Source organism: Rhinolophus ferrumequinum, chromosome 21 (assembly GCF_004115265.2).
Source record: "Rhinolophus ferrumequinum isolate MPI-CBG mRhiFer1 chromosome 21, mRhiFer1_v1.p, whole genome shotgun sequence".
NCBI classification, from domain to species: domain Eukaryota; kingdom Metazoa; phylum Chordata; class Mammalia; order Chiroptera; family Rhinolophidae; genus Rhinolophus; species Rhinolophus ferrumequinum.
This window is the reverse complement of record NC_046304.1, coordinates 42326410-42353373: the sequence shown is the minus strand read 5'-3', so window position 1 is coordinate 42353373 and position 26964 is coordinate 42326410. Positions and strand designations below refer to the sequence as shown.

Sequence of the window (26964 nt, the reverse complement as noted above, 5' to 3'; positions counted from 1 at the left end):
AAACAGATCCTTTTAGAGTTCTCTTTATCTGCAAAATTTGACAGGGTTGGTTTGTTTTGTTTAGTTTTGTTTGTGGTTTTTCTTTTTCCGTGGTGGGGGTAATAGTTTACAGTTCTGTTTCCTTACTCATAGAACCTTTTCCTGTCAAGTACCAGATGTGAAACTGTTTTCTTTAGATGGGACTTACACCAAAGAAAAACATTGATTTTTCTTTCTCATTCCACTCATCCAATAGTAATTGGCAATGTAAAAATTATTTAAAGCAGTGTCTACAAGAATCTGTTTTGATGGGGGTGGTGGTGAAATACTGTACTTTTATCGTGCTGGATTCTCTCTTCTTACTGTTCCTGCCTCCACTCATTTTGAATGATTTGAATGGGTGTAAGAGATGAGAAACAGTTATCCCTATAGCATAACTGTTGGTGATCAAAGATTTATTCGCATTTGGAAGTAAGTGTAAGGTTTTTATCTTTGCACAGTTGAATGTCATTTTCTCAGTTCTATGAACTGAGAAGTAATACCAATTTCAGGGGAAGCTAATTTTTTTTTTCCTGAAAGGGAGAAACTTGTGTCTATTACTACATCACTTTTAATGGATATTATTTTTTATTTCCATTTTTAAAAATTAACTGACCTCTGATTTCATCTATTTGGTTTTATCCAAATAGTGTAGCTTTATTTGTTTAAAAGATACCAGGCCTTTTTAAGTATTTACTTCTGTGGGAGTTATTTGGAAATCAGATAATATTACATCTGTCTAGGTTATTTATTGTGTCACCTTTGCTTGAGGGAGAACTCTTAAGTGCCTTCCTGTCACATTTTCAACTTAAATACTAAATAGCTCTTTCTTCTGCTTCTTTTTCCTGCATGTAACTGTATCACTTAGTAAGGTTGTAGCAAAGCTAGAATTGAAGCCAGTTTTCCACTTCAGGAAAGAGCCCTGGATTTATTGGCAGGAACCTGGAAGCTGTCATAGTGCTTTAACAAGTCTGTTTCCTCATCTAAATGAGCATTACCTACTCTCCCCTTTCTAAAATGCTGTTCCGAGGATCATATTAGATAACATGTATAAAGTGCTTTGACATATAAAATGCTGTGCAAATTAATCCTGCTAAACTTGTTAAACTACACATCATAAGCATTCCACTTGTGTGTTCTAGGCAATTAGTTTTACCTTTCATACAGTTATGTGGTATCTTGAAGAGGGCAGTGCCCTTAGTTTAAACTGGATGCTCAAAGAGTTACAAACAAAACAGGATCATCAGTCCATATCCACTCCTCTAGGCTTCAAGCCAGTTTCAGAATGCTCCAGAAATCTTGGGAGAGCCCCAACCCTTATTATAAGTAGGTGAAAAGCATCAGAGGGCTTGTGCATCGCAGGGATCATAATTCAAAAGCAAAACAGGAAAAGATTGACTGTAAATACTGCAAGTTGACCTTTTATAACGCCGGTTTTCTAAGTTTTCTGGACTTAGTCGGCCCTGGAAAACTAAACTTAATGGAAATTTGCTCCTTGAAACTGTCAGAACAGAATCTGGGTCAAAAGGTTCGCTATGTCGACGAAGAAACCCCCTGCCTAAGAGAAAGCTTGTAGGAGTTTGTTTGAGCCAAACCGATGACAATTGCTGGGAAGCGAAATCTCAAGGGATTAAGAAAATGCTCTGCAAAGGGGCGGTTTGCAGCTTATTTTATACATAGAATCAAAAGAGGAGGGTTACATGAAATCCATTAGTGGTAGATTAAGGGTGTGGGAGAAAGCAAAGCAGGGAAATCTCTGGGATTGGATAAAAGTAAATTGGAGAGACAGGTACCTCTTTTACATAGGAATTTTTTATGTTCACCCCATCTTATGTGGTTATTTTCAGTCTCCTGAGCTTGTCAGGTTTAACCTGTGGCCCCTTTTCCATCCTCATCTAACTAAGCTTTTGTAGGCAGTCATGAAGATGGTGAGATCTTTCAACCCCTTTGGTAGACTGATACCCAGCTAGAAAATAACATAGCTACTGGGCTATGAGAACAGATGGGAAGTACCTCCATGTTTAAAATTACTCATTGTGGTGGCTGCATCAAGTTTGGCGTCTTTGCAGGCACTGACTTCTCTAGTACCCCCAACTCCAAAGACCACATGGGAAGAAGGTTTTTCCAAAAGAACATCACCAACAATTTTACTTCAATTTCTGCTATCTTGTTTTGTCAATTTACGAAGTTTGCTGCTGAGAGAGGCATTGTATTTTGAGGATGAGAGAATAGTAAGAGTAGTGCTTTGGAATGTTAAACCACTAGATAAGATCAAAGTGATGTATATAAAATTGAATGAGACCTTGAGGTGCAAATCGGTTTACTGGCAAAGTTCATATTCAGTCTCAAAGTCACATTTCTGTCCCTGTTTAGATGTAACTGAACTCCCCCACCTTGGAAGTTAGACCAGTATAAATCTGTGTCAAGGGTCAGAACTAGGAAGAGCTTGATGGTATATATCCAATTTTGGAACTACCTCCTCCATGGGCTAAGTAAGTCAAGTGAATAAAAGGCAACTTCACAGAAGGGAGTCTTGCTCCATCACTTGATTGCTTCATCATTTCTCAAGCGCTGCCTGCCTTGGCTTAGGCTAGCTTTCCCATCAAGGCAAACCTTACAGGTTTCTGCAAACAAAACATGAGTTGCAAATGAGGAGTGATCCAGAAACGAAAAGATCCAGAAGGATAAAAATGATAGTTACCATTGATTGAGCTATTTTCTTCCTTTTACAGAGAAGTAACCTGAAGCAGAGAGAAGGTGAGTTTCCCCTTAGCACTTGTCAGTTTGGTGCCGGAGAGGCCAAAGTGAGGGGCTTTTGAGATGTATTCAATGAAAAGAGCGCGATAGGTTTTTTTCCCATTGAAGTCCTACCACACGAAATGAAAATAAAATCCTCAAAGTAGCCAAGTCAGCAGCCAGTGTTGGCTAGCCTTACTCTAGTCCCCTTGACTCTTCATGATCGAAATCATCTACTTCCTTCCTGCTGCGGGGGCGAAGGCTCTGGGGAGTCCTTTCCGAAGCCTGCAGTGCTCACCCACAAACTAGGTCTTTGGCTTCCACACACTTGGGGAAACGGGTCCCTTCTGTGGGAAACGGAATGCCTCTGGTACGCGCTGCGCGGAATAAGAACTCAACACCCGGAGAACGGCAACTCCGCGCTGTCGCTGCTGGGTGCCCGCGGCAACCGAAGCGACGGGAAAATCAGACGGAGCTTCCCCAACAGAGAGGGCCGGGAGGGCCGGGGCGGAGCTTCCCCATCAGGGCGGGGCGGGGCGGGGCGGGGCGGAGCTTCCTCACCCTCGCCGGGGCGGGGCGGAACTCTCCTCCAGCTCTCCCGGGGTCCCTCTAACTGCGCATGGCACGTTGCGTACCCCCCCCCCCCCAGCAACCGGCCGGGCTGCGGCGAGGATATAAACTGAGGAGGCGGAGCTGAGACGGGGTCGGGACTTCGTGCTAACTCCAGGACCAGGTACCGGACTGGCGGGGCCGCCTGCTGCGCTCCAGGGATCAGTCCCTCCTCTCCCTGACGCCGATTTCATCTCCTCGGGGCGGGCCTTCCTCGTCAGAGCGGCCATCCCGGCTCTCCCCCCTCGCCCTCCACGGCCCCCTTTTCACGCGAGTCCTCGATTCCCGCAATGAGGGGTTGCAGCCGGAAAGCAGAATAGGCTTGGGCCTGGCGGGGAGACCCAAGAGCGGAGTTGCTAGGCGGGAGAGGCAAGCTCCTGCTTTCCCGCCCCTTCTCCCCCACCACCCCCCAACTTCCAGGTGGCGTACCTGAGGCCCAGGTGTCAGTTTGTCCTGCTGTAGCGAAGAGGCGGCACCTCCCAGTGCTTACTTCCCGCCCCCTTCCCATTCCCATTCCATCCCAGGCTGGACAGGCAGCGGGTCAAGCCCCCTTAAGGACAGAAACCTAGGTGACTCCGTGAATCAGACACAACAAAGAGCTCCTAACTGTCTTGTTTTCCAAGAATGTTTAAGTGCCCACAGATTTGGGGAGGAGATGGCGGGGGGCGGGGGGTGTTGAGGGTAGGGAAGTGAACACGGGGGAAGGGGAGTGGTTAAATAAAATTGTTCAAGTTTTCAGGAGATGGGGAACTAACTTACTTGTCTAGCCTTCTGCTCAGATACCTTTTCATTTCCCAACTTGACTTCCCCCAAAAAGGATAAGCCTTTCGAATTGCTCCTTCTATTATCGTAGAATCCGTTCAAGTAGAACCATATTCCAGTACCTATTTGCAGCATAAGACAATTCTTCATTGACTGAATCATACTTTCTAGAGAAACCCAAGACTGTTTTCTTGTCCCTGAGAGTAGTAGAAACCAAATCTCACCTGATTACTTGTCTCAGGCCAGGAGCTATTCAGCCATTGCTATGGACCCAAAAGCTCGCCTTCCCGCCTGCTGATTTTCTCTCACCCTTCTCTCCTTCAGTGAATTTCCGTCACTTGTATTGTTTTAGCTGCTAACTCCCAGCCCATAGCCATCTCTAACCTCTCTCTCCAGCATCAGTCTTAACTTTTCTAACTGAATGCTATGTATATATTTCCACTTGGAACATATAATTGTTTTCTCAACTGCGATATGATTTAAAACTTCAAGCTCATCTTTCCACCAAAACCACTTCCACCTCTGAGCTTTCCTGTTTTGTGGTTGACACACTCTTCTTTTCCCAGTTACTTGGAGACAAAACACACACACACACACATTGGAGTCATCAGAGCTGATGATAAGGTAGTGAGTTGGAGAAGGTAGTGTCTGGTATGGGACATTTTCAAGCAGACTAGAGAACCTTATATCCAGGAGTTTGTAAACGCTTTTCCTCTAAAGGGTGGAGGATGGGCTAGAGATTTACTGTGTCCTTACTAACGAAACAAAATTTCTTTGTTTTTTTCTCCCCCATCCATCTGTTTCTTAACATTCTTTCTGCCACAGGCTCTTATCACCAAAAATATGGTTCCACTCTAATTGTATTCTAATTGGCATTCCTTTCTCTGGGTTATTTCCACGTCTCCTCCCATCCCTTTGCAAATTAATACTCCTTCTGTGTTCCTTAGAACAGGGCTTCTGAAATGTTAGTCAATATGATGGTCCACAGATCAGCAGCATTGCCATAATCTGGGAGCTTGTTAGAAGCACCAGGCCCCACTTGAGACCTTCTGAATCAAAATGCATTTTAACAAGATGCTCAAGTGATTTGCATGCACGATAAAGTTTGAGAGACACTACCTTATACCACTGTTTTGTGTTTGTCCCCTGTTCAAAACCTACAGTGGCTTTCTGTTGCCTGCTGAATAAAATCCATACTTGAGCATGCATTTAAGACCGGTTCATTGCTCTCATACATGTGGAGTTCTGCTTCTGTAACTGCTTCATGTTAACTGGAAAATATATGCAAAATGCTGACACACTCCTCAGCACTTTCGGTCAGCCATTCAATATTACTCTGTACCTACTATGTCGTAGGCACTATTCTAGAAACGGAGACACACCTGTGGAGCAGACAAAGTAAGCACTAAATTATCAGTGGCTAATACTATTTCCTGCTTGGAAATCCCATTCTAAGTCCTGTTTGACATTCGAGCCCCACCCCTTCATGAACCTATCCAGGTCCACCCATTACAGTAATCTTCCCCTTCACTGAACTCCATAAGGAGTTGCCCATTCGTGCTTGTGTATCTCCAGACCTGCCGAATTAAAATTTTTGAAGGTGGGGAGTTCAGGTATCCATAGGTTTTTAGAACTACACAAGTTAATTTGACACACATCCTGGTTTTGGAACCAGTGGTTCAGATCATTAATGAAGCTGTAGATGTGGCCGCCTAGAGCCAGTTCTTAGGTCTCTCCAAATGGGCAGTTACAGTAGTTTATGCAGTGTTTTGCAATTGGCTTTACTTTCTATTTCCAATATTTTCCCAGAGCATAGACAATTCTTTCTGTAGATAAAATTCATCTCTCGTCTACATTAATAGTCTCTCTCTCTTGTAGACTACATATGGATATGGACCTTGTTTCCCCTTAAATTTCTTTTGCATATTATTAAACAGTGTATATTCTACTTTTTTTTTTTTCCAAATTCAATCTATATTTTTACTATTTCATGGCAGGATACATGATTCTCAACACGGTGGGCAGGAGGCTTCTCTGAATTTCTCTGAAGCAGTTCTAAGGATTCCTAGAACTCGATGTACCAAATTAAGTCCCACCCCCATTGCTATATCACTACCATAACTCCTCACAAGCACACCTCAAAAAAAAGGGAAATATGGCAGGTTTTCTTTCTAGATTCTTCAAAAGCATTTCTGAGTACTTATTTCAGTCATTTTACTTTTTAAATCAACTTTATTGAGATACAATTTACCTACAATAAAATACACCTATCTTAAGTGTAGTTTGTTGCGTTTTGCCAGATAGAGTCATGCAACCACGACCCAGTTAAGATATGGAATATTTCTCTCGCCCCTGAAAGTTCTCATCTCTTTGAAGTTGGTCCCTCGTCTCACCCTTGATCCCAGGCAACCAATGATCTTTCTGTCACAACATTTAACTTTTTCTAGAATTTCATGTAAATGGAAACAATATGTAGATTTGTGTGACTTCTTTCATTTAATGTGATATTGTTGCATCTACCGTGTTTCCCTGAAAATAAGACCGCGTCTTATATTAAATTTTGCTCGAAAAGACACATGAGGGCTTATGTTCAGGGGATGTCATCTTGAGAAATCATGCTAGGGCTTATTTTCTGGTTATGTCTTATTTTCGGGGAAACACAGTAGCAGTAGTTTGTTCCTTTTTATCACTGAGTAGTGTTCCACTGGTGTATATACCACATTTTGTTTATACACTTACCAGTTGGTAGACATTTATTTGTATCGTTTCCAATTTTGGGCTATTGTGAATAATGCTATCATGAACATTTATGTACAAGTCTATGTGAACATATGTTTTCTTTTTTTTTTTTTTGAATTACCTAGGAGTAGCACTGTTGGGTCATAAACGATTAAACTATTTTAACATTCCCACCAGCAGTGTGTGAGAGTTCCAGTTGATTGATATCCTTGGCAACACTTGGTATTGCTACATGGCAAACCAAGGAAATGAAAAAAGGAGGCAGTTATTAACTTTTGGGAAAAAATGGGTGTAGAGAAAGAAGACATGGTCATCTTTACCTATTGGCTCAGCTACGAAGCATGTTTGCATAGTCAAAGTAATGTAAATGTGGATTATTGATTTAACCAAAAATTACGCCAGAACTATGTTGAAGGCAGGAAGGCAGAGTGCAGGCAGGTGACGCAGGGGCGCTTAGTCGTCATCTACCAGGGTAGGAAGTTAGTAGATGAATGTCTAAAATGAATAAGTCATGGCCATATGAACATTATTTAAGAATGGTGATAAAAAGGTTAAACAGCCAAGAGAATTGAAGGTAATTGCTTCTGGGAAAGGGTCAGTGGGGGGTTGGGCCAACAGAAATTTAAAAATTAAAGAAGAAAACCATATAATAATAAACTTTTCTTACAGAGATTGCAGTATTTCAGAATGTACTTGGCCTAAGTACCTCTATGTTTATTGTCAAGGAAAGTTTCTCTAAACAAATCTTTAGTATCGAGCCCTTTTTAGGTTTAGTACGGTGCTTTGAATAGTGGACTTGTAGGAAGTTTTTGTTAATCAAAAGATATTTCTAAAAAAGGAGATCTGACTAACTCAACCTGTTTCTATTTTCCTTTTAGGTTTAAGTTTTTGACATTGAAATAGGTCTACACATTAGGAACTCATGTCTTTTCTTGTAAGTAAACCAGAGCGAATTAGGGTGAGTGTTTCTATTCTTCTGGCTTTACTATTTTCATTTTCTGAAAAGCACTGTGTTTTGGCAGATACTGTAGGTGGTTTTTTATGTGATGCTGAGAATCATACAGAAATGGGTGTGGGAAATGAGGCAGGTATTGCAGCCTCCACTCCTGAGAAAAGAGCTTGCAGGCAGAGCTTGACCAGACTACACACAATACCTCACCCAGCTTGTCTGATAGAGAAGAAACAAGATGGCTTATTTTGTGACTATCAGTCATTCAACATTAAATGAGGTGAATGTGTAGATATGTAACTCCTAACGATCTGTCCTTTTCCTGTGTAATTTCAGTGAGTTTGTGTGTTTTAAAAATCTGTATCAAATTGTAATGATTGGAACACTTTCCCAAATATAGTCATAGGTTTTAATGGAAGACTTTTTAACCATGAAAAATTTTACACCTGTAAACTTCACCAGCTAAAATTACCTCAAGAACAAATGAAATATTGACTTTAGCTTCTTTACAAGCTTCCATGATTTCATAAAAGAGTATCTTATTTCATTTATTATCAAGTATTTTCTGAAGGCAGTAGTAGTTATTTTAAAAGTCTTGTAATAATGTATAAGTCCTGTGAAACATTATGAACATACCACTTTCTTTAAATATTAAAATGGCACAATTTAGTTTTTTTTTAAATATTTTGTGGTACAGTGCATGATTTTTTTATATCAAGTTTTTAATTTATAGTGTTATTTGTTCTTTTAATTTGGAAAAATTCACATAGAGAAGGACAGAGAATGATGCTATAGTTCCAATTCATAATCCATATTATGCAACTTATTTCTGAATGTTACCTAATCTTTTTTCTTATGTTTATGTATAAGAACAATTTATATTGGAAAGAGTAGACAACACTTAATTACGAGGAAAAACTGAATCTCTCCTTAGGCTGAACTCTGCCCCATGGAAAGAATGTCCCCAAGCCAAACTTTAACACCAGTCCTTAAGTGAAATACAATCTTGATTCCATTGCTTTTAAATATGAGCTTCTTTTCTATTTCAACCTAGTCTGACTCAGGTGAAACCAGACCACTTACAGTCTGATGGAAATCCAATACCCATTTGAAATAGGCCAGTAAAGTGAACCATAGATTGTTCATGCTAGTTTGGGCCTTGTAAACTTGGTAAAAAAAAATGTAAGCAGTGATTCTTTAGAAATCCTAGTGGATGAAAGAACATGCAGCTTGCAGTTTCCTTTTACAAACTAATAAGGCCTTGTGAAAAACCACTGTTTCTTCCCTGTTTTCTGTGTTGTGAATTCCAGTAATATTTTTCAAATTGGCATTCATGGTCCTAAGCTTCTGTAATAGACAGCCATGGAATGAGTAAGACAGAACCAAAAGGTAATTTTATGTATAGGAAGGACAAAAACATTCTTCATTATTAGGGCCGGTACTGCGTGTTTTTCATCTGTCAGGTTTAAGAATCATTCATCAAATTAGGCAGAGGAATAGAGACAGGAATTAATCTATTGTTTTCAGTTGATTTAAATCCAAGATTCTTTTCAAAACTTTTCTGTAGGACTATATCTTAACTGTACTGCATGATTCTGTTTTTGTAGTTGTGTTTTTGTTTGTCTGCCTAATGACTAATAGCTAATTTTTTGTGGCTTGGAAGAAATACTAATTCTCTTTGGGGTTTTCCTCTTTAGCGGTGGGTCTCGGAAAAGTTCATTGTTGAGGGCTTAAGAGATTTGGAACTATTTGGAGGTAAGTACAGTAATGGCATTTAGCCATCACTTCAGGGTAAATCGCACTACTCTTGTTGACAAAAGCAATTTATAGAAATTAGCAATTCTAAGGGCAAGTGTAAACTACAGTTGTTATATTTATTTGGCTCCTTTTTGAATCTATGGTTTCCCAAAGATGTGAGGACGAATGTGACAGTTGTCGTTGGCCTGTCTGGATTGTTAGAAAGCCAGTATGTGCTTTAAGGCACGCGTATTTCTTCTAAGTATTTGTCCAGTTGAAATACATATTCTTAAAGGGAGAAAAAAAACAAAACTAAGTGTTTAAAAGTCTTTATCCTTGAAGATTTTAAAAATAAAATTATAGTCAGGACAAAGGCAGCAATGATATAAAAGTTCTGGTTTTACTGATTAATCTAGTTGAGTCATCTTTTCATGGTAGAAATTATGAGACTTAAGAGAACTAAGGAAAAAAAGTTGTCAAGACAAAAATATTAACTTCCGATTGGAAAAAAATACTAACTGTTGATTTTAGAAGTAAAGTAGGTTTGCAACTTTGAGGTTTATCATGCCCAGGTATTCTCCTTTGGTTGTTTTCAAATTGAGCCTTTTTGGGAACTGTGATCTTAACCTTCAGTAAATAAAATTGTTTTCTATAAAAATAATAGTAGTAGAGCCCCATTCTCTGTGCCTGGACCTCAAGATACTCTCTTTGGCACCTGTAGCTCAAGAAACAGGTTATCAGATTGAATGAGTTGGTTGACTGACCCAGAATACCCCCAGGTAGGCTTTGGTAATCGAAAACTCAAATTTGTTAGTTACTAGGTGGTACCTATTAATTTATTTTCTCTAATGCTGCTCAACAAACTTCTGGAGTAGTAGTATTCGTGAATTCTGTCAGTGTTGTACTTTAGACAAATGAGAGTTTAGAAAAATGCTGAGTTATTTTTGTTTGAGTTATAAAAAATAAAAATTAGCTGTACAACGGAGGAAAGGCTAATGGAACAAAAATACTATATCCTGATCCTATTCTCAATTTCTTCCCATCATTAATGGGGATACAATGGTTTAAAAGTAAACATTGACATTGGAAATTGAGTTGGATGTCCAGTTTATAATTAGTTAAAAATATGCCAGTATATGTGAATTAAACTAATGGATTTTGGTTTCAGTGTCTTGAGTGTAGGATCTCTGGCTATCTTTTGACAATTCCCTAGTCTCTGATCTGAGGAGGATGAAGAAATTGTTCTGTGTATTGTTTACAGCTTGATGAAGTACATATTTCCAAGTTTTAAACAACTTGGAATTTGCCTTCTAGTCTTGAAGATCGGGTTTGATTTCCTTTCATTTATTCACCTGGCTCTTACCTGTGACTCACTGTCTTAAACAACTGCTCCTGCCATTTGTGTACCAGAAAACTGATGTGCAAGGCCAAAAAAAAATCTTATTTTGATAAATTGAGGCTACTTGACTCTGCAGCCAGTGTCCTCTAGCAATGCAGTTGGATGCTTTTAAATTGTAAATCCAATTTAAGATTACAATTTAAGATTTTTAGAAATGTATGCCAATACTTTACAGTTAAAAATCTTACTTTGATGATTTTTATCGCTTTTACAGAATGGAGAAAATCAAAGCACAGATACAGAAATTGTCCGACTTAAGAGCAGAAAGTTGTTTCAGTTGTCCTTCATTCCTTTTCACCAAGAGTAGCAGAGGGCCCCAAAGCTTTTGCTTTGTGTGCATTCAGAATAGCATGTGTCTGACTGGAGAACCAAGTGGGTCATATATACATGTTGCTGTATTAAAACTTTTTTGCCTATGTTTTAAAAACCTGTTTTCTAGTCTCCGCACTCCCTGGGAAATAGCCAACCATCACTCTAACTTTATAATGAATTGTTCATAGTATAAAACTCTGAACCCAGCCTATTAAAAGTACTAGGTTGGTGCAAAAGTAATTGCGGTTTTTGCAGTTATTTTTAATCTTTTAAACCGCAATTACTTTTGCACCAACCTAATAACATTGTGTGCTGATGAAAAGTAAATGTATGACCAGAATTAGAGCAGTTGAATTATGCTCAGCAAAGAATCCCCATAGAACAGTAGCCTTGCCAGGCTTTTAAGAGCCATAGATTCATGTTTAAAACCCCACCCACCTGCAGCATTTTTACTGTGGATCTCTGTGTGTGTATGTGTGTGTCTGTGTTTATATGTAGCACAGCAGGCACTTTTCACCGTGATGACTCTTAAGTGGTTTCTATTAATAAATGTAGTCCTAAGTGCAATAATTGCTGTTCTGAATGTGCGTGTGTCTTCTACTCAAAACACAATGCCAACAATCAATTTCTCTACTCCAGAGCAGCCTCCGGGTGACACTCGGAGAAAAGTAAGTGACTTTCTAGGCCCTAGCACTATGGCTGTTGCATGGCAATGACTTCTCGTGAAAATTTGTGTGTTTTGTTGGCTTATCATTTTAAGTTTCTGCTTCTCTGTCATTGAGCTTTATGTGAAGTGTAATTCTTTTACCTGTGGAAATTCAGGTTTCACCCTGGAAAGATTTTGATGTGTACTTTGAAAACGGAAAAAGTCTTGGGCACTTTTTGTCTGTCCTGGGGATAAAGGGCTCCTCTCCTTCCTAATCTACCAATCACCCACCACCCCCTCCAAATAAAGGAAAAAGTTTCAACAGTCACAAAGGTGGTTATTTTTTAGTGGCTAGTGATACTCAATTCTCCATCCTTAGTCTATTAATAATAGATTTCAGTCCACAGAGATGACACAGATCTCTATCTAGATTATAAGGCAGAACCTCCAAAATCTTACCTTAAAAACAAAGCCCCAAATTAAAAAGTTCAAAACAGAAAATGTAGTTTTTTTAATTGGCAAAAGCTGCAGGACTCTTGCCCTGCTTCCTACTCTTCTAGTTTATTTTACCTAAGGAAATAACACCAGACATGCACAGTGTACCAAGCTATTTTTGATCATGTGAATCAGTGTCTTATAAAGACAGCGTGTAAGAAGCCTTTTCTAAATAGACTTCCTACTCTTTTCAGATGACAGACATTTGCATCTTTGCAGGCAGCCCCTGGGTGAATGAAGGGTGATGATGTTGCCTAGGAATTTCTCAGAGTAAAGCTTTGGCTGTGCTTAGATAGCTGGCTAGTCAGGAGTCCCTCTTTCTCAGAGCCAAATATTTTCCAGTCAGGAGACCAAAAACGTGTAATATCAGTTAGGTTAGTTTTCCACAATACCATGCCAATTATATATCATTTTTGTATTTTCACGGCTGTTGGTGTTATACCAAAAGTTATCCTGTGTGAAACCTGTGGGAGGTTGAATGTGTTTGTTTGGAAGCATTTCATATTACTGTCTTTATGTGCTTTATTATATTTTGTTTTGAACTCCTTGAAACAAAGTTTTCATTTTGTGGTCATTTCTGGGTATCAGTATTTTATGGATATCAGATATTATGTATTTTTCAAATGCTTCAAAATGAATAAAATGCTTTCATGGTGTGGGAAACTGAGAAAAGGCTTTGATGAAATTAGTTTCTTTTTCTAGGCAATTTGAGATTATACATTGTACTAATAAAACTATACCATGCTGTGTTTAAAGAAAATGGACTAAATATTTCATTCTTTTCACCTGAATTTTGACCTTTTCTAAATCTGAAACAATACAATGAACTAACCTGCCTTTCTTGGGGCAATATCAGAGAAGACCTCTTCTTTCAAAATATCACCTTTGTTTGTTTGTTTGTTTTCTTCAGTAAAGGTCGGTTTCTCTCTGAGTCCAGACCTATAAAACAGCCACAAAGTAGAAAGCTGCCATTTTAGGACCATTTCCAGTGGGTTGGAGACAGATTGGTAGAGGGGCCGCAGCAACCACTAGACTAGTTCATTTCATGCAATTCAGATTGCCCAAGAACTCATATTCCAAACTACCTAAAGAATTTCATTTTCTAAAATCTTTGAGTAGTTTTCTGTAGTCAACAGTGACAGTAGAAATATTTGTCAAATTATTAACTAATCACTTCAGTAGTTTAATGAATCATTCCCAACTTGGTTCAACAAGAGTATGTCTTTAATGTGTAACCTGGCAGACAGTATGCTTATATGCACTCCTAGCAAGGAAGAGGGAACAGAGAAAATAAAACAGTATCTAGCTGTAGTTTTTCCAAAGGGAGTTATTTAAAACGCATAAAATAAATATTTTAATCTCAGAACTCCAGCTGTCTGTCATATTCAAATTAGAGAAACATTAAGGAGTTTGCCTGGAGATCAGAGGAGAGAAGACCTTCAAATACAAAGTAGCTCTAGATGTGTCCTTATGGGGGCCAGATTGTTACCTGCTAAACAGTGCAGTATAGTAAGTCCTCACTTAACGCTGTCGATAGGTTCTGTGACTAAGCGAAATGACATGTAACGAAACCAGTTTCACCATAGGCTACATATAAACAAGAGTTAATTCCTACAGCATCTATCAATCAACGTTATAACAAAACGATGTTGAACAAAACGATGTTATTCAAGAACCTGCTGTACTTTCTCACATGCAGGTATCAGATTCTGACCTATAAAGTCCCCCTAGTGGATGTGTTGTGTGAGGGCCAGCATTTCCAGTGTAGACCTTTACGTTGAACCCTGTCTCCAATGGAACTGGCTGGTATTATACATTGACTCTACTCTCCTCTTCAGCCCACGGGAATGACGAGACAACAGGTAGAAAACCCCCTCAGGTCAAACTTTGCTTACATGACTTTTTTTAAGTATGTGCCAGGATTGGTGTAGACACTGGGGAATACGTCAGTGAGCAAGATGGACAAGGTCCGTGCCCTCAAGGGGCCTGCATTCTAGTAGAGAAGACAGGCGATAGATAAGTAAACTGCACTGACACCTACTGAGAAGAAAGTCAAGCAAGATGACTCATAAAGTACTAGGAGCCTACGTTACTTTGGCTGGACAGAGTCTCAGTGAATAAATGACATTTAAGTTGAGACCTCAGTGACAAGGAGGAAAGTGCCTTGAGAAAGTGGCAGGGGCAGCGGAGAAGTAGGGCAGGAGTGTCCCAAACAAGTAGGACTGGAGCCTCAAAGGTTATGGGTCGGGGGAGGGTGGTATGAGATGAAGTCATAGAAGCAAGCAGCGGCCAGAGCATGTGGGTACTCCCAGGCCAGAATAGGGAAGTGAGTCTGAAAGCAACCCCGTGGATTTATATTAACTGGTGACACTGCTTTTATTGAGGAGTAAATTAGGACCTGAGAACACAGGATCTGCAGAGCAAGAATAGGTGCAGGGGCTTGCAGGTATAAGGGTCAAGAAGATGGGACTCTTTAAGATTAACTTAGCATGCAGCTTATAAATGCTAAATAATGGGGCGTCGCCAGTCTAGAGTTCTTGGTTAAAGCTTTGTGCTCCATTTGGTCCCTTGGTCATGTAGCTCTCACCGGTCTGAGACACTTGTGAGACATGTGGTAACCAGTATAACATAGTTTCCAGAAGCTACAGTGGTTATTAAATGATCCTAGAATTTGTTTCCAGAGCATTTGAAAACACAGACAAGTATAAAAACCCAAATCAAACCAACCTTAAGTATTGATCAAGCTCTGCTTAGGATTCTCTGTTTTCTCTGTTCCATCTTATTTGTTGAGCAGGAGAGTAACCAAAAAGTAGACAGTGAAAGAGGGAAGAGAAGAATAGGATTCCCATTTATTGAATACCTGTGATACACCAGGCAGCGCTCGCTCTTTACGCATTTTATCTCATTTAATGGTAACAACACTCCTATGAAGTGGGAATTAATTCCACTGATGAGATAACGGGGGAACCCAAGAGGTTAGAGTGATTTGTTCAAGGTCACAGAACATGTGATAGACCTGAGCTCAAGTTCTGCCTCTGTCTGGCCCCTAAAGCCTCTGGTCTTCACATTACACCATACATTTTCCTTAAAATAGCCCTTCCTGAAATTGAACAGATGTGAAGCACAAAAGGTTACTGTGGACACGTATCTTTGGTAAATGCTAGGTTAAACAAAGCTGAACAAGTCCCTTCCTACAGAACTTCTCGAAGCCTTTAATATTGCAGGTACACCTTGTGGTTCTCCATGAGAGTACACTGCATTTTCTAACTTAATCAGACGCGTAAACTTTTTTCATGCATTAACTGCCAGTTTCATTGTTCTCTGGGGCCTACTTTGGGGAAATCCTGCATTAAAACAACTCTATACAAAAATGAACAGGAGACAGAAAGAAGCATTTTCACCTTGGAGAAAACCCAAATGGCCAACAAATATATTAAAAGGTGCTCGACATCACTATCCACCAGGGAGATGTAAATCAAAGTCACAATGAGATTGGCCAAAATTAAGTCTGAGTACACCAAGTTTGGGGAAAAGATGGATCAATGAGAACATACCTATAATATTGCTGGTGGGAGTACAAATTGGTGTAGTCAGTTTGGAAAACAATTTGGCATTATCTCGTAAAGTCAATTGTTCGTATACTCTGTGACGTAGCAGTTCCACTCCCGGGTTTAAGCTTTAGAGTAACTTATATATTTGCATCAGGAGACACATTTAAACATGTTTCTAGTAGCACAGTTCGGAATAGCAGAACTAAGAAACAACCCAAAAAGTCCATCACCATTGGAATGGCGAGATATGTTCACAATGAATATTATACAGCATGGCTCAATAAAACAGTATGGATGAATCTTAGAAATATAAAAATTGATTCAATTAGAAATATGATTTGCTGACAAAACTCAATCTTGCTTGACTAAGTCGTCTTATTGTCAGTAAGTGGTATGAGAGGCAGAACCCCACTTGGTTTCTTTCCCCATTGGCAGCATCAATTGTTTTATAACCAGATGTGCTTGAAACATCAGGGATTCCCAACAAGGTGGTACGACCATGTCGGAACATTCTCAGCTCACACTCTTCTGGTTAGTACTGAGCCAAGAGCCTTTCATGTGTTCACAGAGACCTTTTCCTGACTAGAGGTCAGGGTCATGAATGCAGCATGTGAAATGTGCGCTGGCCTAAGAGTCTCCATTCAGTTAGACACACATCCAAAGAAAGAGGATCCAAAAGAAAGAAAAATACTCAGAAAGAAAACTACACGGTCTCTAAGTCATACAAATAAATTTAGGTCTGGAAGAAGGAAACTGGGACTATTAAACTGAGGGACGAGCTGTTGGTCTGCCATGTATTTCGCTGGGCACTTTCCTTCAGGCCCTCAAAAGCCAGAAGTGTGATGCCCACCTCCTAAGTGGCTGGCATCTAGCTTTGTCTGCAGCATGAACGGGCAGGAATGAGGCAGCGGTCACTTTGGCTCCCTGGGATGATGGCTGAGACCTGACAGCTCTGTTCTTCGTCTACAGCCCAGTGTGTTTGCTGTTTTCTTGCCTCCCTTGGAAATGTCAGAGAATGATTGGTCTGGGGTCTTGGTTTGCCAAATGTTGCTTATGGCCACATTTTCCCGATAGCAAGATTCAGCATTTGACCTTTGGGATCTTGTAGGCAGGATCTTAAAAATAGCAAGAAATGCAAGAGAACCCTCCACCTCTCCGTCCCTGTTCTCTTTGCTAAACGTGCCTTCTCCAGACAGGCTTTCCCCAAGTAAGGATTGTATCGTTTTTAGCAAATGAGCCAGTTGTTGGAAAGGACAAGCAAATCAACAATTGCCTGGAACCAGCCCTTGTCCCCCACCCGTTTGTAGACAGCGCTGACACTTCCTTGCTCTGATACTAGTGCTATTACCACATTGAATGCCTGATGTTTTACTTTACATTTCTCATTAAAGAATGCTGGCCCTAGTTCTTTGCCCCCGAGTCAGAATTTCTGTTTGTTTCGGTGCCAGTCTCCTCGTGGGTCTGAATTACCACCTCCCCACTCCCATCCCACCCCCAATTTTCTCTCACTAACCTATTTTTCTTTTTTCTTTAGACCAATGAGGCGAGCTCAGAGTCAATAGCGTCCTTCTCTAAGCAGGAGATCATGAGTAGCTTCCTGCCGGAGGGAGGCTGTTACGAGCTCCTCACCATCATAGGTAATGGCCAGGGCTGTCATGACTTCCATGCTCCCAGCGACCCCTGCGGCTCTCCCAGCATCTCCACAGGAATGTGTGTCAGCTAGTTACGGGAATAGTAGCGACAGGACTGGCTTCTGTGGGACTCTGCCGCTTTTCTTCCAAGATGTTATCAGGAAAGGATCTCTTTTGCCATTTTTTTCTTTTTGTTAACACTTCTGGTGTCCTGGGCCATAGTCAGTCCGAATGGTTGGCTGGGAAGAAACTGATAGGAGAAAAGTCAAGAAATGTCAGCCATGGAAAGTAATAGTAGTGAAAGTTTGCACTTGAATTTTCTTTTTAAATTAAGTCTCTTTAAGGAAGAAAACCTTTGTTGCTGGTGTCCTTGTGTCTGCACCCCTCTTTTCTTTTAGGCAAAGGATTTGAGGACTTGATGACAGTGAATCTAGCAAGGTACAGACCAACGGGAGAGTATGTGACGGTTCGAAGAATTAACCTAGAAGCTTGTTCCAATGAGATGGTGACGTTCTTGCAGGTAATACAATGCAAATGTGACCCTTGCAGAGTGGGCGCTTAGTTCCAATCCTAAGTACAAGGCATCTCTTACATCTGCCTTCTGAAAGCAGCTGGCAGGAAATGAAAGTAGACCAAGCCAAGAAGTTACGGAAGCTCTCAGTGAAGAATCTTGGGCATTTTGCACTAAGGGTTCTGTAATGCCGCTCAGCCCAATTTGTGTTCCCCTCTTCTCCAAAGACTCCCATGGGCCTCGTCTATTTATTATTCAGAGAGGCCAAGTAACTTGCCCATGGTCACACTCACGAGTAAGTGGCAGAGGCAGGATTCAAACCCAGGCAATCCTGTTCAGGCGTGGGGCACCGGCCCTGCGGTGGGTGGACATCTTCCGGCTCTTAGCGTCCTATTTGCCTGAGGTTCCTTTCTATTGGAGAAGCAGGGAGCTGCCCTTTTGTTAAACTGGGAGAGACCGCAGGTCTAGTCACTGCCTGGGGACTGCTGTCCCCGTGGCATACACTGCGAACCCCGTCGGGTTAGGGCCTGGGGCAGGGTATTTGCAGTTCTGTTAGTTACAGCCCCTCCCACTTCTTCATTCACGCTGTTTTTCAGAATTCATGCTTATGGCGGTGCTCTAATACCACTTCACATGTTCAGAGTAGTTTTTCGGGTCGTTCTGAGGATGGGACAGAAAGTCAGTCCTTACTTAGTTATTTGGAAAGAACACGCCTGGGTTTGTTCTAGAGCATGTTGGACTTTCTGATTTTTCTCCTTATTCTGGAAGAGCAGTGGACAGACAGGGAGCAGGTACTGCCTGTTTGGCCTTAGCTCACATCCCAGAGGCCGGGATCCTAGAGTTTCTATTCTTTTGTCCAATTGTTTTCACATCTTTTGTCCAAGTTTATTTTAAAATTCTGTAGGTCTTACACTTTCTGCAGCTGCTCCTAAGGAAGAGATCTATCTCTCAATCTGAGATTGCTGGAGAAATATCTTCTAATGTTTAGTAGTTGTCGTTTGTTCTTTAAGTACTTTTTTCCCTTGTTTCTGTTGACTGCAACGTTTTCCTTTAGAGAGGAAAACTTTTTTTTTCAATCTTAAAGAGTTATTCTATTTCTTGACCCTTGAAGTTGAGCTAAACTTAGAACTTCATGTCTTCAATCAACAGCTTGTTTCCATCATCTCCGAGGGGCGAGCTGGGGCCCTTGCTGTGTTAGCAGTTTCCCTGTTGGCGGGGTTGTCTCTAGAGGCTCTCTGGGATTGGCTGGCAGAGCCAGACTGGCAGAAGCTGGCAAAGCAGTTCTGGCTTCTCTGTAGAGATAACACAGACTGCTTTCTCTCCGGCTGGAGGGCACCTGCTTAGAGCACCCAGAACATACTAGGTCCCCGTGTTATTCATGCTGCCACCTTCCCGATGAGTGTCATCCCTCAGTGCCCCTCGGTTCTGACTTCAGTTTACCATTGCTTTCAGGGGGAGCTTCATGTCTCTAAACTCTTCAACCATCCCAACATCCTGCCATATCGAGCCACCTTTATTGCAGACAACGAGCTGTGGATTGTCACATCATTCATGGCCTATGGTGAGCGGGAAAGGGGTCCTGGTGGAGAGGATGTCTAGGAGCTCTGTCATCTCCTGGCTCATGTGCTGCCCCTGTTAGCCTTCCCTATCTGCCAACAATGCTTTTCTTCAGGTTCTGCGAAGGATCTCATCTGTACACACTTCATGGATGGCATGAATGAGCTGGCCATCGCTTACATCCTGCAGGGGGTGCTCAAGGCCCTAGACTACGTCCACCACATGGGCCACGTACACAGGTGCGTTCTTAGGCTCCACACCCTACCCTAGAGCTGGGGTCTGTGCCCATGAGCCCAATTAACGGCGGAAGGTTGACGAAGTTAGTGAAGCCGACTCTAAATCAAAGCTCAGGACTGCCTCGCCTCTGAGTGGGTGGACAGAGCACTTGGCCTGTCAGAGCTGAAGCTGCTGATTTTCTCTTTACTGAGCAGCTTGGTCCTGAGCGTTGTGTGAGAGGAACATCTGACATGAACCTCTCTGCACCCCGATACCTCCCTTCCTTGGGGCAAACTGGTGTGTGTTCCCCAGAGTCAGCCCTATGCTGAGAGGCTGGGGAAGAGACAGGTTACTTAGCAGATGGTGTGAGGAAAAGTGGGTCACGGTAGGGAAGATAATAAAACTGGACCCCTGCCTAACTCCACATACAAGGGAGCTCTTCAGAGCATTAAAGGCCCAAAGGTCAGCTGTCAAACTACAAACTTAGGAGGAAATGTGGAGGAAATGTTTTTGTGATCTAAGGTATAGGAGGACTTCTAAATATTGGAAGCACAACTCATCAGAGAAAAAGTTGATGGACTTGATTCTATCAAGATTGAAGCTTTCTCTCCAATACAGGATTCCTTGAACAAAGTTAAGAAATGGGTGACAGTGTGGAAGACATTAGCTTTGTCTAAAACACACGGGAGATTGGTAACAAGGAAATCTTGTGAATCAACAAGGAAAGGGGAGCCAAGAAATGGAAAAATGAGCAAAGGAGATGAAGTTAATAAAAGAGCAACAGTCATCTGAACAGACACTCAAGTCTAGCAATAATCAGAAAAGCAAATTAAAACAGGAGGATGTCACCTTATACACCAGAGAATGGTGTAATTTGGAGGCTGGGCGAGGCCCAGTGTGGTGAGAGAGTAAGGTCTCTCTTGTCCATATAGTGGCAGGTGGCCTGAGGCAGCCATTCGGGTCACGTGAAACTGGGACCTTCAATGCTGCCATTGGCTGTACACCCCAAAGAAGCCCTCACGCAGGCCCATCAGGAGACATGTATGTGTCATTGTTCATATTCATGGTAGGAGGCAGTATGAGTGTCCCTTTGTCACGCGGGGTGGCATGCGGGGTCTCCGGTCCCACTCCCCGCCTAAGAACTCAGGATATGGTGAGGCCAAAAAGGAACACCCACGGAGCCACAGATAGGGGAGTCGTACCACTGTATTCTCGCTGGCGGCTGGGGGGGAGACACAGGAAGCAGGAGCCACACGATCCGCAATCTGCCGTCCACTTCTCTGCCAACCAAACTCACTTGCTAACTGCAATCCGCGCCTGCTAGGGCAGCCACGGCAGTTATATCAGTGGCCAATGGCTAACCGGTAACAGCTGATGGCCAACTACTACCCGAACCAGCATCTTTTCCATGTGAGGCCAAGAGCCTGGAAACTGCTCTCCTATCCCCACACCCTTCCTGGAAGAATGTATGAGTAAAACTGTTAGATCCCACCCCGGAATACAGGTGGCAATTAGAAGCAAAGGTGGGATGTATACAGAGGGCAACAGGAATGGGTCTTGAAAACATGGCACTGAGAGCAAAAGGAAGAATGGGATGCATAAGACAGTGTAGCATTAGGTAAATTGAAAGTGTATGCATACAAAACAATGATACTCTTTCCAAGAACAAACAAAAAGTACAGATTAATATTAGTGGGCAGTAGGGGAAGCAGTGGTCTGTGAGCATAAGAGAGAACTGTAACAAAATAGAAATAAGTTTTACAATCTTGTAGTACGTATATGGGGTCATGCTATTTCCTCCTTTTTGTGTATGTTTGAAATTTTATAAAAAGAAGTATATAATGTTCTTATACATGTCTCTCTCTCTCTCTCTCTCTCACACACACACACACACACACACACACACACACACACACGCTGCCAGGGGGAGAGCTGACTGGATCTAGTGTGCGAAGACCAAAGGTTTGTGGTGTGAGGGGCTCCTGCTGCCCTGAAACACCGCCTCCTCCCCCCCCCCGCACCCCCAGGAGTGTCAAAGCCAGCCACATCCTGATCTCCGCGGACGGGAAGGTCTACCTGTCTGGTTTACGCAGCAACCTCAGCATGATCAGCCACGGGCAGCGGCAGCGTGTGGTCCACGACTTTCCCAAGTACAGTATCAAGGTGCTGCCCTGGCTCAGCCCGGAAGTCCTCCAGCAGGTCTGTTCTGGGTCCCGAAGACCCCGTCCCACCACCTCAGGATTTGCTAAGGCAGGCTTCAGGAATTCCCTGGGATGGGGGTGCTCTCTGCTTGAGTGGAAGAAGGGTACCTGTTGGCAGGTAGACCCGGGCGGCTTCTCGGCCTGGGCACTTTGTGCTCCTTGCAGGTTAAGAAGACCCCCCCTCTGTGGGGTCCCGACCTGTCTACTTTGGCTCCCTTCAGAGATCTTCCCATCTTAGGGGAAGTGAGCCTTTGGGAAAGAGGTGGTGCTCTCTCCATTCCTGCACTAAGTGCGAGCGTGGGGCCGCACGCTTCTTCCTGCTGGTTCCATACCATCACCCAACAGCTATTCCTTCTCAAATAGCAGCTGCTCTTCGGTAATGTAGGCAAGGAAAGTCTTAGCAGCTGGCCCTGACTTGGGGGCAGGCATTCTTAACCTCTCTTCAGTGTTTGCTCCACCCCCTTCTTTTTCTAAGAACCACCACCAAGGCTACAGATGGAGTAATCTGTGGCTTTTTTCTCCCACCCTAGAATCTTCAGGGTTATGATGCCAAATCTGACATCTACAGTGTGGGAATCGCAGCCTGTGAGCTGGCCAATGGCCATGTCCCCTTTAAGGATATGCCTGCCACCCAGGTGAGTCTGCAGCCCGGTGGTTTCCCTTTTGCCTGCCTGCCTTCTACAAGTGCTTGTTGAGTACCTGCCACTCAGAACACTGGGCTGGGTTACTCAGATGAAAGACACAATCCTTTCCTTCATGAGCTCCACCCAGTGGGGAGATGGTTGTATAACTTTACTTTGCTGTGATAACTGCTGTGGAAATGGAGCCTGTGGAGCCTGGGGAGGGGAGCTCAGGAGCAGGCCCACTGCTAACGATTGCGGGGCCTGGAGCAGGAGTACAAATGGAGGACCCCACACCAGGTCTATTTAAAATGTGTACATCAAGCTCACACATTTTTATAAATTTATAAAATATGTTCTGTCCTCCTACTGTGATAAATATATGTGGAAAGCCAGTTTCTGCTTTAGATTCTCAGACTTTGTCCGTGTCCCTTACATGACTGCCCTTTGACCACCCCCAGGCGTACACAGCCAGTGGCATTGTCTACCCTTGGGAGATAGACCCAGGGAAGAGGCTCGCCAGGCCTTGTGAAGTCCAAACAGTGGGCTTGATCGCTGGGGCAAGGTTGCCTGGGTCCCACGTACCTAGAACACGATCTAGAACTGAGAGGGAGAGCAGGTGGGCTTGCAGGCTCTGAGTGAGCCTCTCCCTTGAACCCACAGACTGCTTGCCCTGTGTGGAGGAGGGCAGCTAGAATGCCCAGAGGGGAACTCTCTAGAACAGGGGGCCCAGGGAGGCTTCTGTGAGCAAGTGACACTTGAATCTTGAAGGCAAATAGGAATTAACTGAAGAATGGGAACTAGAGGAAAGTCTTTTAGGCAGAGGGACCAGCATGTGCAAAGACCCTGAGTCGAGGAAGAACAGGATCTGGGCAATAGCCAGCAGTGGTAAACGGCTGAAGTAAAGGTGTGTGGGGGTGGGGGGGGCTCTGGAGGGGGAGGCAAAGGCACATCATGGAGGGCTTTGTGCCACGCCAGGGCATTTGGTTCCTGTCCCAAAGCAAGTGGGGAATTGCTAGGCTTTTAAGCACATGAGTGATAACATCAGAAATATGTTTTAGAAAGATCACTAGCAGGTGGATTAGATCTAGTAGACTGGTTAGGAAGGTGTGGAAATCTAGGTGAGGAATCTAGAAGAGAGATGCTCAGGAAAGCATCAAAAGGCTGTTTAAGGTGAATGAGCGGTACAGATCCAGAAACAGTGTTATCCAATAGAACTTTCTGAGATGACGCAAATGTTCTACCTCTGCACTCCAGTATGTAGCTACTAGCCAGGCGTAGCCACTTAGGCACTTCAATTGTGGCCAGAGAGACTGACGAGCTGAGTTCTAAACCTAATTTAAATTAACAAATATAGCCACTTGTGGCTAGTGGTTACCATAGTATCAAAGCTCCGGAGCGATTTCCAGGTTTCTGGCTTGGACAGAACAATACCCAGGGACTTGGACAGCGGTCACCAAGATGGAGCCAGTTTTACACGTGCTGAGTCTGAGGGCTTTCAAACAGCTGCCCAAGCTTGGCGTGCCCCTTGGCACACGGCTCCTGTGCAGCCTGTGACAGCGACAGCTCTGAGTGACACTGCAGGTGCTGCCTAATGGACCCCCTCAGTCCCACCGGGGCTTGGCAAATCGGGGCTGGGCCTCAAAGTAACCCAGCTGCTGCCTTCATCCTCGGAGAGGACTCTGCAGTTAAGTAAAGGGGAGAGGAGACTGTATGCCCCTCTTCCAGCCATGGAGAAGGGGGGCACTTTTTTGTAGTCCCTCTCCTCTTCAGTGTGGCCTAGCTCAGGTGTGGCTGCCAAGCCAGTGGTCAGCATGCTTTTGGAAAAGTTACTTATTCTACTCCTGTTTTTCCTCCCCCCCAATCACATTTATATGCTGGGAAAAGTGTCTTTGTGAAGCAGCGCTATGGGTCTCCCCGGGGCCCCCCTCCAGCCCAGGCCTGGCTCTGTCGTCTGCAGATGCTGCTGGAGAAGCTGAACGGCACGGTGCCCTGCCTGTTGGACACGAGCACCATCCCCGCTGAGGAGCTGACCATGAGCACCTTGCGCTCAGCCGCCAACTCTGGCCTGAGTGACAGCCTGGCCACCAGCACCTCCAGGACCTCCAATGGCGACTCACCTCCCCACCCCTATTACCGCACCTTTTCCCCCCACTTCCACCACTTTGTGGAGCAGTGCCTTCAGCGCAACCCCGATGTAAGGTATGTCCGCTGGGCTGGAGGTGAAGGCAGAGCTTGAGAGGGTGCATCTGCCCTGTAGGAGTCTGGGTTCCCCGGAGGAGTCCCCACAGCAAGAGGGGTCAGCCCGGCGGTTTGCTAAGAAGCCAGCCTGAGTAGCTCTGTTTGTTGGGGAGCTGAGGGAAGAAGTAGAGGGGTCTTGTGGGTAAGGTGTAAGCAGCAGGATTTGGGAAATCTGGGGCTCGGGTGATACTGGACTCTCTTCCCCTTTCTCTGCAGACCGAGTGCCAGCACCCTCCTGAACCATTCTTTTTTCAAGCAGGTACAGTAGCAAGCACTTTGCCAAGGTTCCCTGATTTTTTTTTTCTTGCCTGTGAGTCTAACCCCGCCCCCCCTCAATCCCTTTAGCATTGGGGTTTTAAGTATCCTCTCCTCTCTTCGAATGAGAGAAATGACCATTTTCTGAAGGCCCCTAAATTAAGGCGCTGCTCCCGCCTCTCCCTCATAGAGACTCGACTCCAAGGCCCATTTGTCACTAGCACATGCATGGTTCCTTGCCCCCATGGTGTCCTGGGACCCGGAGCAACAAGGTCCACCCTCAACTCTCTCTCCTCCCCCAGATCAAGCGACGCGCCTCAGAGGCTTTGCCTGAGTTACTTCGTCCTGTCACCCCCACCATCAATTTTGAGGGCAGCCAGTCTCAGGACCACAGTGGCATCTTCAGCCTGGTGACAAACATGGAAGAGTTGGAGGTGGATGACTGGGAGTTCTGAGCCTCTGAAGAAGGTGCAGTTCCCAGCAGGGGACGTGTGAGCCTGCAGGGGCCCTTCTGAACGCTGACCACATTCCCACCCTTCTGGGTGCAGATTGGGTAGAAAGGACATTTCTGCCAGGAGAGTTGCCTGCTTACTGACTGGGAAAGAAATTCCTGGAGAAACTGTTCCAAGGCTTCTGAGACACCAGGGAATTCCAACAGCCAGGGATCGGGAGAGGCCAGAAAGCTGACATTCTCAGCCCTGGATGCTCGAGGGGTCTCTTCAGAAGGAAGAGATGCTGTTCTGGCCCTGGGGGCTGAAGTTCAAGCCCAGGGTTTAACTCATTGACATAGGGAACTGTGTGACCTCCTCTTCCCACTCTTGTTCTCCTACCTGCCAAATTCCATTCTTTTCCTGTGCTCAGATCCTGTAGGTCCATGGAGGGGCAAGCAATAAGCAACCTGCTCTCCCTCCCCTCCGACCTCTCTCTAGTGACTGGAGGGAAGGGTATTTTTCTCTTTGTAAGCCCCAGGTTAAGGCTGGGGCCGTTCGTCCTTATCCCTGTTACTGCTTAGGCTCTGACACCCATAGTTCATCCGTGTAGTGCATTTCTGCCCTCCCAAGAATCCATCTCACTGCCTCCTGCCAGCTGCCTTGGTGCTCCCTCCAAAGGTCATAATGTCTTGTCTAGCCAGAGGGCTTATGTCCGTAAGCCATGTTAGTTTTATTACCAGAACAAATTAAAAATGTCAGAGAATCCATTGGAGAGTGGCATTGTTGTGTGTTGGCCATACAGGCTCAGATATGAGTCATTCCGCCTGGGTTCTGCCATCCGAGTGGTCCCACAAGTGTACGTGGAAGCACAGCAATAACCTTACAAAACACCAATTTCTTTCAAAAGCCGTAACAGATTGGTCTCTTAACTATCTAAACTTTAGAGACTATTAATTTTAGCCTGTGGCCATCAAACCACTTTGAGGCTGGAAAGGTCTAGGTACTGTAGACAGCCTCTCCGAAGGACGATTTCTGGACCACTAGGCGTCCAGGCAGAAGCTCACCTGGCAGACAGGCAGGTGGAGGGTTTTGTTTTGTAACATGACTTGCGTGGGTTTGTAACATGAGGTATTCCCTTACTACTGGGACTGATACCCAGAGAGCAGGTAACCTAAGAATCGGATGGGTCCCCTGCCCTGTCATCCTGGCCAGCAGCCAGAGTCTGCGTCAGGGGTGATTCTAACCTTGGTCTTCTCCATGCTGCTCCCAGCATGTGCGCCCCTTCCCTCCTGCCAGTCCCTCGGTGGGGTGCCCTGCTCTGGGCGAGGTGCCCTGCTCTGGGTGAGAG

At 43.8% G+C, this 26964-nt stretch overlaps 1 protein-coding gene across 7 annotated transcripts; it reads left to right on the top strand.

The window, feature by feature from the left end:
• Positions 1-3353: 3353 nt before the first annotated feature.
• Positions 3354-26383, top strand: STRADA (STE20 related adaptor alpha). 7 transcript variants are annotated; one of them, XM_033090500.1, is made up of 13 exons: positions 3354-3487; positions 7743-7798; positions 9511-9568; positions 11901-11929; positions 17488-17590; positions 17983-18104; positions 19548-19656; positions 19768-19891; positions 21896-22067; positions 22600-22704; positions 24650-24891; positions 25147-25189; positions 25488-26383. In XM_033090500.1, exons 2-13 carry the CDS (start codon positions 7787-7789, stop codon positions 25638-25640), a joined length of 1272 nt encoding a protein of 423 aa, XP_032946391.1. In that variant the 5' UTR covers positions 3354-3487; positions 7743-7786; the 3' UTR covers positions 25641-26383. The 7 variants fall into 7 exon arrangements, with proteins under 7 accessions (XP_032946391.1, XP_032946390.1, XP_032946393.1 ...); XM_033090499.1 differs by having other exon boundaries at positions 7743-7822; XM_033090502.1 differs by lacking the exons at positions 9511-9568; positions 11901-11929.
• Positions 26384-26964: the final 581 nt, after the last annotated feature.